The sequence below is a fragment of the Castor canadensis genome, chromosome 10 (genome assembly GCF_047511655.1).
Source record: "Castor canadensis chromosome 10, mCasCan1.hap1v2, whole genome shotgun sequence".
NCBI classification, from domain to species: domain Eukaryota; kingdom Metazoa; phylum Chordata; class Mammalia; order Rodentia; family Castoridae; genus Castor; species Castor canadensis.
In genome coordinates this window covers 73,087,647-73,102,601 of record NC_133395.1, presented here as the reverse complement: position 1 = coordinate 73,102,601, position 14,955 = coordinate 73,087,647, and the positions used below count along the sequence as shown (strand labels likewise).

Genomic DNA, 14,955 nt, shown 5'->3' with positions numbered 1-14,955 from the left:
TGGAGAGCAAATGTAAGATTAGAAGATGCCTAAATGGCATATCAACCAGAGTTTTAATTTTTACAGATGTGTATTCACAGTTACATTGTAAAAATTTGCTGTGCTATTAGTGAAAATGTAACAGTTGTGATGGTTAACTGAATAAAAATACAGCATAGAGTCATGTGATATAAAATAACAGGATTTAGGGTGAAACTTCCCATACATTTGTGAATGTCCTGTACTTTAGAAGGTGTATCTTGAGGAAAGGTTTTCTTTTAAACACGGTATGAGATCTATGTGATATTTCTTTGAAATACATACTTACATAAGAACAGATATATTTGAAAGTATATTTATAGGTAAATTTTTGTCATTCTAATTCTTAAAGATGAGCCAAATGTATTGTTTAGTCAGACTTCTTAAAATTGCATAGTTCTCACAGGAGATTCCCCTAGTTTGTTGACACACACACACGTAATATTAAAAAAAATGGTTTGACTCTACTTTGGATTCTCCGACATCTATTGCTTTTTCTTTAATTTGAGAAATAAACATAAATTGAGTATAGATTTGAACATGTCTGTTTCTTTTAGTTTAAGATCACTCTGTGTGCCTTTATATTTTATCAGGTTTAATGACATCCATGTACCAATCCGCCTGGAATGTGTGAAATTTGCTAGCCATTGTCTCATGAACCATCCTGATTTAGCAAAGGATTTAACAGGTACTATATACATATAACAGCAAATATTACTAGATGCTCTTCAGTGAAAAAAAATCAGGTTTTATAGGGAAGAAAACTTGCAGGGGGATTGTTGTGATGGGCAAGTCTTGTTTCAGTTCATCATCTTGGACCTTATTCTTTGAAGCTAGAACTTTTACAGCATAGTTCTAATGTAGGCTAGAAGCATTTATAAAATTTGCCTTCATGAATGATACTAGTTTCTTAGTTGAAGAACAGTTCTAAAAATTTTCAAATTTTCTATTTGAACAGGTCTTGACTTAAGATAGACCACAAGACTGATGTTCTTTTAGTGTTTTAAGAACTTAGGTGAGAGTTATTTATTTGTAATCTGATTTAACTATGCTAAATGAAGATGACTTACAATTATCTGTCTAAGCATAAGGCAGTTCATGACTTTGCATTTTTGTAGCATTGAAACTATATGTTTATAATTTTTTAAAATAATGAAATAGTTCATAAGATAGAGGTTAATATAAAACAATGCCCTCTCACAAATGTTAGCATTTGCTGTGTTTAAGAGAGAAAAAGGAAAAATTTATAATTACAATCAAAATGCCTCTCACAAACTGTTCTTTCTACTTTTACAGAGGATAGTTCCACTACTGAATTTGGTCTGCATCCTGTTCATGTTTTTCTAACTTACACCCTATGTGTACCTTCCATAAAATATACATAGGTCGTCATGTGTTAAAGCATTTCATTGAAATATTATCTGAATTTGATTGAGTTGAACTTATTTCTCTTGTCTTTATATCTTTATTATATGTTTTCTACTTTGCTTTTTGTATTTTCCCTTAAAAGCTTTAACTTCCAGTACTATAATGGAGTAGCAAAACAAATCACACTTTGTAGCCAGGTGTCTGAATGAAAATGAGACATTGAATTCTCTGTGGGCTTTTTGGTTTGTTGGGGAGTTTTGGTTGTTTTTCTTGGTTTCATTTCAGCCAAATGTGTCTGCTTTGGAATTTTTTTTAAAGAATAAATTTACCTTTTTAATGTAAATGATTTAAAGTAGGCATTTATGGGTTTCCACAACTGACATTGGATTCAGACCTCATTTGCTTCCCCTTTTCTATCCTCTTCTTCCTCCTTTTCATGCTGTTGTATTGAAACTAATAAAATGGTTGCTTTTCAAATAATAATAATAAAAAAGGTTTAGCTTAATCACTCTCTCATCTCACATTGTTTCAGTTGTTTATTCTTTTTTAAGTGTTCCTAGTTTGTAATACTTTTTTTTTGGTGGCACTGGGGTTTGAACTCAGGGCCTCACGCTTGCTAGGCAGGCACTCTACCACTTAAGCCCCTCCATCAGCCCTGTAGTACAGTTTTAACTGCTTGTCCCCCCACCTCGGACCCCCTCAACAAAAAAAAGATAAAAGTCTTGTTGTATAGCCTAGGCTGGCCTTGAACTGGAGATCCTTCTGCTTGGACCTCTCAAGTACTGGAATTACAGGCATGCACCACCATGCCTGGCTTAACTGCTTATTTTTAAATACAGAAAATGATAACATTTGTGAGGGGAGAAGTAAGTGTCTGTTATTAGTCTATATTTTATGACCTTGTGCATAATTTAAAAAATTTACACACAGCAGATTTATGATTTTCTTTGCTTGCTATTGCTTCTTACTACTACTTCTGAAAAAGAAAATCACAAAGTATATCCATTTGTAATATTTTAACAACAGTTTGTCACGGTAATACTTTTGGTTATGTTGGATTACTACTAGTTGAATATAAAAACAGCAGGTATTTTTACCAGTTTGATCTTTTCCTGGGGAGACCTCTCATTTGGTGCCTTCTATTTTCCTACTCACATCTGGACTACTTCTCTGTACGCTTCTTCTATAAAGCATTGATCCTGTACCATCTAGTCCCTTTCCTTTTCCTCCTATGTATGTCTGTGTGGTATGTGTTTGTGAGCAAGTGTTTTGTGCCTCTCCTCCTCCCTTCTTCCTTTTCTTATGGATGTTCCTTTTTTGTAGCATTTTTTTTTCTTCTGTTATTGATGTGTTTTTTTCCTTCTGAGACTATTGCTTTTAATTTGGGGGTGGGGAGAGTTTTGTTACAAAATACTTTCAGTAACTTATTTTTCTTAATTGCTTTTGTGTCTGTTTTCTATTAGAAACTTTCCTCAAAGTGCCTGGCAATCCGTCTGCTCCTGATTTAATAGTGAGGTCATGCTATATGAAAAGCCATTTAAGGAAGTTCTGAGTGTATGTATGATCTGAAAATTCTAAGCTCATCTTTATGGTGTTAAGGGTTGAGTTCTTTGTAGGGAGACCCTTTAAACCAGTCAGATTGCCCAGGAAGTCTGGAAGCTAAAAGTCTAGTTGTTGGTGTCTGTGGAAAAAGGAGGAAGGAGTATCTGTATTTACATTTCTGGTCTCTCCTTATAGAATCCCTCTTTGGGAATGATATCCATGTCCTCAGTTGTGTTTGGTGTCCCTCAGTTTAGAAATCCTGTGTTTTACAGTTTTCATCAGTTTATCTCCAGGCCCCTTTTCAGAGGGAATGGGGTAATCTTCTAGGTGCGTAGTTGTATTTTCTCAGCTTTCACCCAGTCTTCTCTAGCACTTGCCTGAGAGCCAGTGCCTTTTATTTATTTTTAACTGTTGTACTGGGGGTACATTGTGATATTTATAAAAGTTCGTACAATATATCATAGTTGAATTCACCCTCTCCATCATTCTCCTTTATCCCCCATTCCTGGAATAGTTTCAACAGGTCTCATTTTTCCATTTTCATACAGGAGTGCATAATATTCCCACCATATTCACCCTCCTGTACCCTTTCCTTCCTTTCATTCCCCCCCCCCCCACTGGTACCAACCCCTCAGACAGTACTTGTTTTGCCTTCCGGTTCTGTGTACAGTACCTTTTAAATAATGTGTAGTATGTGATCTGGATGACCAGTATTTTCTCCACTGTGTAGACATTTTGTTTTCTTGGAAATCCAAAGGTAGCCTTTTATCTTCATCTGCTTTCCAGGGTATTCTTTCTTTTCTTTTTTTTTTTTTCTTCTTCCTATTGCATCATATGTATTCTTGTCTTAAAGGTCACTTCTTCTCCTCCTCCTCATCCTTTTCCTCCTCCATCCCAGTCTTCTTTGTCCTCTTCACCTGCATTCTTCCTCCTTTCTTTCTTCTTATGCTGTTATCTAATCCAGGGCTTTGCTCCACTACTGAGTTATATTTCTAACCCTAAAAAGGTATTTGGATATGGTGCAACTCAAAAATAGTTTTAGTTTTATTACTCATCTCTAAGATGAGAGCTTTATCTTTACTCTTTATCTCATTCTGTAGAAGATTCTTTTTTCTGTCTTCCTTATCCTGAAATATAGTGGCAGATCTTCTGAGGTTTTAACTGCTGAAGAAAACGGTAAAACTATAAGAGTTAGAAAATAGTCTTTCCTTTTGTTGGAAGGGGAAGTCTTTTTCTTTTTTTTTTTTAAATATATCACTTCCTATGAGCTCTTTCTTTGATTATTTTCTTTTCGCCCCCTCTTCCTCTCTGTATTATTTTCAATACCATGGGCTTAATTCCTCATAGTGTGAATATTTCACTTTTCTGTACGTGAACCTTCTACTGTGGAAGGTGGTCCTCAACCTTTCCAGACCCAATGCCTCCCTTTTTGAACAAATAATTTGTGGTCTTGTTTTTGATATCCTTAAGTAAAATATGTGGATAAAATAATCCACCTAATACAATTAAAGTTTAATATTATGCCCTAATTTTAATATGCAGAAGAAAGAAAAGGGAAGTGGTTCATAATAAAATAGTGTATATTTTAATATTTAAATATTTAGATATGACTGTATAGAGACAGCAAAGTTTCTTTCTACAAGCTTCTCAAATGGTCAGTTTCTGCTGTAGCAGGAAAAAGAAAGCTTTATGAACCCTTTATTGGTCATTTGATGGCTACTTGAAGGGCTTAATTCAGACTTAATCTGTATTTTGGAGAAAACCCAGACTGTCTTCTGTTCTTCAGTTTCTTTTTCAACATAAAAATGATGTATAATTAAAGTACAGTAAACCTGTTCTCCAGGTTGACCTAGAACTCACTTTGTAACTCAAGTTTGCTTCGAACTTGTGATACTTCTTCCTCAACCTCCTCAGTGCTGGGATTGCATGCTTGTTTCATCATGCCTTGCTAATGCATAGATTATAAGTGTTCAGTTTGGTATATGTGATGAGACAGCAGATTTCCATTATGCCAGAAAACACACTTGTATCTCTTCCCAGTTAGTTTCTCTTTCCGACCATTTTCTGATTTTTATTACTGTTGATTAGCTTTGCCTGTTTTGAACTTCACATATGTTGACTCATCCAGTATGTGTTCTTTTTGAGGGTGGGAATGAGCAGTCTGACTCCTTAACATGTCTTTGAGATTTATCCTATATTTTTAGTTTGTTCTTGTTTCTTACTAATGTGACTTTGCCATAATTTGCGTACTCATTTTTCTTTTGGATTGGTTTCCAGGTTGGTTTTGGTTTGGGGCTCTCAGGGATTAAGGTTATTCATATACAAATGTTTTTATAGGCTTATTTTTTTTTTTTTTTGGAAAGTGGAGTGAAATTACTGATAATAGGTTAGATACACGTTTAATTTATGAGAAGCTACTAAACAGTTTACCTAGTCCTATACTGTTTTACATTCATACCCAGTAATGTATAAGAATTCTGCTTGTTCAGCATCCTTGACAACATTTTGTGTTGTCAATTAGTTTGATTTTAGCTATTGGTTTTTAAAGTTTTTTGAGATTGGTCTCACTATGTAATCACTGTTGGCCTTGAACTCATGATTCTACTGCTTCCCAAGTGCTGAGATTATATGTACCTGCCATGCTTCACTTTGGTTTTAGCCATGCTTATTGTTCTTAATTGTGGTTTTAATTTGCATTTTCCTAATAACTAAGATTTAGCATCTGTATATGTGCATGTTAATATCTAGCTTTTATGAAGTGTCTGTTTAAATCTTACTCTTATCTTTAAAAAATTGGCCTCTTTATGTTTTTTCTTATAGTACTATTCATGTTATAGATTTTTTAGGGCTTACTGTGGGCTAAATAATAAATAGAAATAATAGCTGGTGTTTTTGATTTTTTTTCTTAGACATCTAAAACCCACTTTGGATATGAATAATTTTACCAATAACTTTTTAGTCCTTAACATTGTTTAGAATCTTTTGTTTTACTTAAAGACAGTGTATAGCTTCAGTTTTTAATGGAACCTTTATATTGTTATACTGTATCATTTTCTAGTCTTCAGCCTCGTTGTGGTTGGCTAAAAGGCAGCTCTGGAAAATTTAGGATTCTCCCTGTTGTTTATACAAATTTCTATCCACTACTTGTTCTCATCTAAAGGCTTCATCTATCCTTCCTCTTGGTACTTGGGGCTGGGTTTTCTGAAAATGATCATTTTTTTTTCTTTTTTCCCCTCCTCATTTGAATTTCATCCTTTTCCTTTGTCCTGTGGCATTTACTTGTCCTCCATTAGCCAAATTTGTTGACAAATCATCTCTTTTGCTATGATCTCTGCAGTTTTAAAACCATATTTTATGTGGGGCATGGTGGTGCATGTCTATAATCCCAGCTGTTCCAAAAGTGGAGGCAGAAGGATTAAGGTTGAGGCCAGCCTTGGCAAAGTTAGATCCTATCTCAAATAAATAAATAGATAGATAGGTAGGTAGATAGATAAATAAATAGATAGATAAATAAAGGGACTGGGGTGTAGCTCAAGTGGTAGAGCCTAGCATGGATAAGGCCTTGGATTCAGTTCCCAGTACTGCTCCCCCCAAAATAAAAAACAACCAACCAAACAAATTATTTTATTAGAGCTTCAGAATGAGTTAGAAATAGATGGGTGTTATGTGTTCACCCCCCCCCCCATTTATCTTCCTTTGCTGACTGTAGTTTGTGAGATTCATTCTTCTGCCTTTAGCCAAGTTTTGAGGGGTACAGCAGTATTTTGAACAGTATTAATAGATGTTGGTGAGTTTTGTGTATTCATGTTCAACATGATTGACTGGTTTAGGGAAATTGGGATGCATCTTACATTTTTGGTGTGTCAGTGTTTCATTGTCTTACTTCCCCTGTCTCCAGTGACACATAAAATAATATGTATTGCTTTTGGAGTGCAGTATGAAGTGTAAAATTTCTTTATTTATCTTGATTAGGAAATGAACTTGTGACCTATTTAACATGCTCCATTTCAAGCCTAAATACTAAAATCTTTGCTGTATTAGATAAGATAACTGATAACATTTGTGTTTCTTCAGTAGGTTTTTGTTTTTTTTAAAGCAACATGTGGTCTTTCTCACTGTTAGAATAGTTCCAGTTAGTAGAGATTGCTCAAAGTGGAAGAGTTTAAGATATGGGTAATGATTTTTATGTGTGTTTGCAGTATAATTATTTGCTAAAGTGTTAATTCATAGAGAAATAAATCTACTCACAATCATAAGTGGTGTTAGTATATAGACATGGCTATTTTGTTTTATTAATCTAAATCCAAATCACCAAGTTTTTATCTTACTGGACTCATATAAGTACTGTGCGCTAATTGATTGTGCCACTGGAGCTCCATTTACTGGACTCATAAAAAGATGAATAATACTTTGTCAAATACATGTTCATTGTGGGTACTACTTCCTTAAGCCTAAAAGTTCATCTCTTTAGCAATGAACCATTTGTTTCAGCTCATTCATTGCCAGGTGTGAACTCCATACTTTTGACTTTTAAGAACCTCTTCTAACTCACTCATAATTGATAAATGTATATCATTTCTTCTGTCTTCCCTTGGACTTTTCTTAGTTCAGTTAAGTAGAATTGCCTTATCTTCTTTGTTTTTCTTTTTTCTTGGCAGCCAGTATCTCAATTTTATTCTTTCAGTAATCTTATTAAAGGTCTTCCTAGTTATAGGATAGACATTTGAATACTCTAGTCCTTTCCCTTTTGCACCACCTGTCTGGACTATTTTATCCATTTATATGGAAAGAATGAAATGATTAATGGGTGATACACTTCATTGGTGTGATTTGTTTAATTAGTGAGGTTAGAAACTACCTAATCAACTTCCCTGCCCACCAAGTGAGGGGCATTTTACTATTGGATATAATTTTTACTTGAAGGACTGGCATTCCTCCTTCATCTTTCCCTCCTCCCTCTTTTTGTTAGTTCTTAATTTTCTTGAAATGTTGAACCTTCTATTTAGGTTTTGTTTTTGCTATGGTTTCTTTTCAAAGAACTTATGCAGTTTTTTAAAGTATTTTAATTATTAAAATTTCCATTTTAATCAAGGAAAATCTTATCTTTCAGAATATCTTAAAGTGAGGTCACATGACCCTGAGGAAGCTATTAGACATGATGTTATTGTGTCTATAGTTACGGCTGCTAAAAAGGATATACTTTTGGTCAATGATCACTTACTTAATTTTGTGAGAGAGCGAACATTAGACAAACGGGTAAGTAGGAATAAGTAATTATTGGAATTATTAATAGGATATTATTTTTCACACTTGAAGCTTAATAGTATTTCATTTGAAAATACTGATTTTCTTCCTAAATGCAGTAATTATAAATTGATACTCGGTACCTGAGGATTGAAGAAAAAGTATTGTAAATAGTGAATAGAAATGAAAAACTAGAAACTATACTGAATTTATATGATGGAAATGTTTTTACATTATAGAGAAAGACTTTACTATATAAAATGAAGGGAAATGAAAAACTAGAAATTTATGTAATGGAAGCATTTTTACTTTATAAAGAAAACTTTTTCTTGTTTTCATTTTAAGTGGAGAGTGCGTAAAGAGGCCATGATGGGACTTGCCCAAATTTATAAGAAGTATGCTTTACAATCAGCAGCTGGAAAAGATGCTGCAAAACAGATATCATGGATCAAGGACAAATTGCTACATATATATTATCAAAATAGTATTGATGATCGGTAAGTTTAGAACACTGCGTGTGTGTGTATGCATGTATTCATGCATATATGAGGTACTTAGTGATTTTGGTTATGATACAACTTTCTGATCTGTTTTTGTGAGCAAACTACTTTCTTTATCACTTTAAACTCCCTCCTCTGTTTTTACTACAGGGTAAATGGAGTGAGTAGTTTCCTTCATACCAAAGACACGAAAAGCAATAATGTATATATAACATTAAGGATGGGTACACTTTTATATTCATTTTCTTACACTGTTTTTGAACAGAGTTGTATCTAAAAGTAGGAATGTATATAGTTCTAATTTTAATTGTTATAAAGATTATTAATTTTTTCAAATACAATTCAAATAAAAGCAAACCCTTAGATTATAGACATTTGAAATAAAAACGATTTCCACTTAAGACTAAAAACAGTTTATAATTGATTATATGTGTAGTAGGTCATAGTGGGAAAAGAGGCAATAGATTATCTTAAAAGTTTAAATGTATAGAAACTGAGTATATTGGGTTAACATTGTCTAAGAAACTATAATTTTTTTTGTTTTTTTTTTTTTTTGGTTGTGTTAAAATTACGGTTTCTAGACTTTGGAGTGTATGACATCAGTGAACAAAGGTTTGCATCTCTCCTTGTTTTTTCTTTTTGAGTCAGTGTCTCTTCTCTTCTGGATCCCTCTGGATAGGGACAGGCTGCATAGCTTTTTTGTGTTGTCCCCAGTCTTTTTGCCCCCTTCCCTCCCCATGTTGGGTGAGCCAAGGTTGTGGGGGTGGTAGCAGCAGTATTTTGTAAAGGAAGTAAGAGGGGATCTTTTCTCAGTAGTTCTAAAGCAGGTCTTTATTCATGTTGATATTATGAAAAGTTAAAAAATTTCTTTATAACTCTTATTTATTAATATTTTTATTGGTACTGGGTTTTCAGCTCAGGGCCTTGCACCTGTGAGGCAGGTGCTTACCTGAGCTAAGCCTCCAGTCTTTTTTTTTTTTTTTTTTTTCCAGATAGGGCCTCCTGTTTTTGCCTGGACTAGCCTTAGGCCTCAATCCTTTTATGGCTTCTGGAATAGCTGGGATCACAGGCATGTACCACTGTGCCTGGCTTATTGATTAAGATGGTGTCTCACTAACTTTTTTGCCTGGGCTGCTCTTGAACCAATATCCTCCTGAGTAGTTGGGATTACAGGCATGTATGTCTATGCCTGGTGTTTGTAACTTTAATTAATAGAAATTTAGTATTTGGCATGTGGAGGAATATGTATAGTTTTTAAAATCACTTTATTATAGGGATGATAAGGAAATTGAGTTCCTGATATATAACTTGCCCAAGGTTATGATACGGTAGTTCTGATATGATAGTTCACTGTTACAGTACATCCACCTAACTCCTTTTCTTACACAGAGAGAAGATGCTGATCTGGTGATGTCATTTCTACTCAGGAGAGCAGGGACTTCTTTAATAATGTGTTTTTATATACAGATTTAGTACATTTAAAAAGAGTCAATAAGGTGCCTTCTCTGTTCTTTTGTAGATTACTTGTTGAACGGATCTTTGCCCAATACATGGTTCCCCACAATTTGGAAACTACAGAACGGATGAAGTGCTTGTATTACTTGTATGCCACTCTGGATTTAAATGCTGTGAAGTATGTCTCAAATGTAAAACTGTTCTTTTTATGTTCTGCAGTATATTGGATTTTACAGAAACCATAAATAACTTTATTTTAAAATGTAAACGGTGTAATGTAAGCACTGTTTGAAGGGTGAAGACACAAACTACTTGGCTGAGGGTTTTTTTTTCCCCCCCAAGAAAATTATGTTGTCAATATTAGAGTAAGCAATTATGAAAGCAGTTAAGTAGGTAGAGTTAATTGATTTAAAATTGTAAGGCTTGATTTTTTTCTTTTTTCCTCCAGATTTTATATTGCTGGTATCTCAAGAAATGTGATACAGCTTTTTTTTTTTTTTCTTATGTGATAGAAAAGTCCCTTCTTATTCTCATATGATACTGAGTTATATTGTAATAAAGGACAGGGCAATAAAGTAAAAATTTTCCTGCTGTGTATAGCCTTAGCATAATGTCATGGTTTTGCACAAGGGCAAGCCACAGATACATTTTTTTTTTAAAGAATTTTTAAGAATGATAGGAGGGTTTATTTAATTAAAATAAAAAACTTAGCTTCTAAAAATGAAGGGAAAAGAAGAAAATCATCAAAAGAAAAGTCATTATTACCAGATTACTTTCATTAAAATGACATAAAGAGAAGTTACCAAATACCTTTATAGCCAATATAATTTTGTAGCCAAATCTAACCATTATTAGCTACAGATACATTTTTATTATCATTTCGTTCAAAAAGTACGGGTAGAGAATTGGCATTTTAGATATGGAAGAAACATTGCTGGTCTAATTGAATTATGTTAAGTGTTAGGAAATTAAGGTGTAGATTTTTGCTGAAGCCTTAGAAAATTTAGACTCAGGATATTCCAGTAAATATAGTTTATATGTATTGAGGATTAAGTGCTCAGAAAATGGAGATCTGAGGAGCTACACGTAATTTTCTTTTGTACTTCTTAGTGGGCCTTTTGGTTTTGTTTCCTTCTTGGAAATAACTGTATGTGCTGTTGATAGTTTATATTTCATGCAGTGGAATATGTACTATCTGTGGCTGCTTTTACACTACAACAGAAAAGTAGTTGCCAAATAGACTCTGTAGCTCATAAAGGTGAAACTATTTACTGTCTGACGTTTTATAGAAAAATATTTGCCAACCTCCAACTTAAGTGGTATTTTGCCTGTTTTACACATAATAAATTGAATCAGATTAAGGTTAATTAATTTATACATAGTCACATAAGTAGTAAGAGAGAGCAGGATTTGAAGGCAGTTTTACTTGATTACAAAACTTACTCTTTTTCCACTATAATAAAATTTATTATATATATTTTTATTACATTATAAATTTTTCTCTACAAGTGAAATGCATCCTAAAATTGTTGGTTTGTTAGTTTTTAATTGGTGACTATTTTTCCTCATGGTAGAAGCAGTGGCCTCTTAGATTGGATGAAATATGGTATATTTATCCTATTTGAACATGTGTTTATTAGAAATCATAGTAAATTCAAGAGTAAAAATGAACTAAACACACTTAAGCATAACTTGAGAACTGGCACTCGTATATCCTATGTGAAAATATTACTAAAGAATAATATTTTTGGTTTAAAAGGAAATTAAATCTAGAATAAAGGAATTGTATGCAAGAAGCAACAAAAGCTTTAAACATTTTTGTAAATCTAAAAACCAAGGATTGTCAAAACGATAATAATAAAGTTTTCTTTGCAAGGAATGGAAGTGTCGATATAAAAGTAGACAGATTATAGGCTGATAGTTAACCTGATAACTGCAACTGTGTGTGAGCTCTCAATTGTCCTGGAACCCTACCTTTCATAGTCCCTCCATGCATAGGCGCAGCAGGAGGGCCTTCAGGACCTTCTTCCACTGCCCACTGTTCTGATTGGTTGGTGCCATGTCTTTGTGGAAAATTTTAATTACTAGATAGACCCTATCAGATAACAACATGTAAGATAATGGGTAAGTAACAAACATTAAAGTCTTCTAATACTCTTTTGTCATACAAAAATCTGGGGAGACGTATCTCCTAATTAGGCCATATGTCAGGTGTGCATGTTAAAAATTTAAGTTACTCTTAAAAGAATAGAATTAGAAGATAAAGCTTCCACATCTGAACACAGTGACTCATATCTGTAATCTCAGCTACTCAGGAGGTGGAGATAGGAGGGTCCCAGTTAGAGACCAGCCCAGGCAAAAGGTTATCAAGACCCCATCTCAACCAGTAAGCTGGTTATGGTGGTAGATGTTTGTGGTCCCAGCTATGTGGGAGGTAGATCACAGTTAAGGTTAGCTCAAGCAAAAATGCAAGATCCTGTCTAAAAAGTAACCTAAAACAAAAAGGATTAGGGATGTGGCTCAAGTGATAGAGTGCTTACCTAGCAAGTGTAAGGGCCTGAGCTGAAACCCCAGTACTGTCAAAAAAAAAAAAGAAAGAAAGAAGTAGAAATTTTGAGTTTAGGAAGTAGAAAAAAAAAATAAAAGAATTAATGGAAACTTTAATACTAGAAACAATAAAAATAACAGTTATGCGTAGAAATACTTTATTTAACAATAGCGATAACATTAAACATAAACATTATTCTTCACTTAAATCTTAAGTCTACTTGCTTGACGTTAAATGTAAAGCATTGCCAGGCTGGAGGCTCACATTTGTGGTCCTTATGACTTGGGAGGCTAAGATGGGGAGGATCACAGTTTGAGGCCTGACCAGACATACAGTTCAAGAGACCCCCATCTCCAAAATAAGTAGAGCAAAATGGGCTGGAGATGTGACTCAAGTGGTAAGAGTGCCTGCTTTGTAAGCATGAAGTCATGAGATCAAACCCCAGTGTCAGAAAAAAAGGAGAGAAAAGTAAAACACTAATTTACTAGACATACACTGAAAAGTAATACCAATGATAAGTTGAAAGTGAACTCCAACTTAGATCAGTACTTGAAAAGGCTTTAGTTCTGTAGTTTGTAAATGAATGGAGATTTATTTATTTTAAGATAAAATATTTAAAGTAGATATCTACCATGTTTGTTTTTTTAAATTGTCACCAGCTTTTTGGAATTAGGTGATCTTCTATTCTTGACAGTTTTCTGGTATTTTACATTTATCTGTGTTTTCCCCCAAAGCCTTTGTTTTATTACTTAATAATAATAAAGAACTCACACATACCTGAGTTATGAAGCATCTGTGAGTGTACCGCCCAGCTTGTGCACCCTTCACCCTTTCATCCTCCTGACTTCCTCCCAGAGGTACCTGCTAGTCTGTTTTTTCATCCTCTAATAAGAAATATTAATGTATATGTACATGTCCCTTAATGATACAATTATACTTGTTTTTGAACTTCATGCAAATGAAATACCTACACGTATTGTCTTTCATGACTTGTTTTTACTCTTCTGTTTTCCACATTTATCCATCATATTATACAGAGTTGTAGAGCCATTGATGTCGTTATAGTATAGAATTATATTGTCGTTTCACAATTTTTTCCCATTATTTTGACATTGGCGTTTTGAGTCGAAGAGAATGGGCATTTGGGTTATTTTTATTTGTGTATATTCATTTATTTCTTTACTATTTTAAATAGTACTACCATGAATGTTTTTAAGTTTAGTGCATACATGCAACATGCAAGGATTTCCCTAAGATATGATTACAGATGATTCTTAAATTTGGCTACTTTTTGGAATCACTTTGAGAAGTTTAAACAGTATTGACACCTGAGTCTCTTATGGCAGTCTCATTTAGTTTGTCTGGAATACAGTGTGGACATTGGGATTTTTAGAAAAACATTTCAGAAAATTCTAACAGGCAAGCAGGATTTGGAAATCGCCAAACTAGGAGCTGGGAGTTGGATTGCTGAGTGTGTATTTTCATCATTATAAACTGTTGAATTATTTTCTAACATAATTATGATTGTTTATACTCTTGTCAGTAGTTCATGACTTTCTACATCCTTCTATGTATTATCACATCTTAATTTTTGCTAAAATTTCGAGTATTTAATTTTATCCTAGTTTTCCTGAATACTGATAACTTTGGTTTTTAAAATACAGTTCATTAATGTTGTAATTTTACCATAGTCCTTAGCACTATGCTACTTCGTCCAATAGTCCTCACACCTGTGCTACTTTCATTCATTTAAATTACCATTCTAGTTCAGAAGTTGTTTAAATGTATGACCTGTATTTAGTTTGAAAAGGGCTTAAGAAGGAAGCTGTTTGGCAGATAGGTTCCTGGTGAGAACTTGCTTTGTAAGAATTCTTTGTTTAAAGATCCATACATTTATTCTATGACTACTTTCTTTTGGGGAAGACAAGTATTTTCCTATATATTAGACCAGTTTTTGTGTGAACCAGTTTGTGGCGAAGCTTCAGAGTAAACCACATATCTTGATTATTGAAAAAAGAATATAAAGGAAAGCTTGAATACTGTGTGGTGATAGTACAAATTTCTACCTCTATAAGTTTCCGAGAACTTCTGTTCTTAATAGGAGTAGGAGATAGCAGTATTGGGGGTTATAGTTGTGATACTCTCTTTCATTGAGCAGGTTCTCATCTAGACAGTTCTGTACTTCAGAGTTTGATGGATGACTTGGGCCTGGGAATAGAAGGTTAGAGGAGAGAGGCTGTCTTTATTTGGGCAGCTGGTGGTAGCTGTCTTTTTTTTTCC

General features: G+C 33.8%; 1 protein-coding gene across 7 annotated transcripts in view; it reads left to right on the top strand.

Annotated features, from left to right (window-relative positions):
- Pds5b (PDS5 cohesin associated factor B) overlaps positions 1-14,955 on the top strand; it is a 197,147-nt gene that overhangs the window by 98,401 nt on the left and 83,791 nt on the right. For all 7 annotated transcript variants that reach the window (XM_074043570.1, XM_074043569.1, XM_074043568.1 and 4 more), the window contains 4 exons: positions 612-706; positions 8,039-8,184; positions 8,518-8,669; positions 10,192-10,305. In XM_074043570.1, the coding sequence (XP_073899671.1) occupies positions 612-706; positions 8,039-8,184; positions 8,518-8,669; positions 10,192-10,305 (507 nt within the window). The remainder of the gene's footprint in view (positions 1-611; positions 707-8,038; positions 8,185-8,517; positions 8,670-10,191; positions 10,306-14,955) is intronic.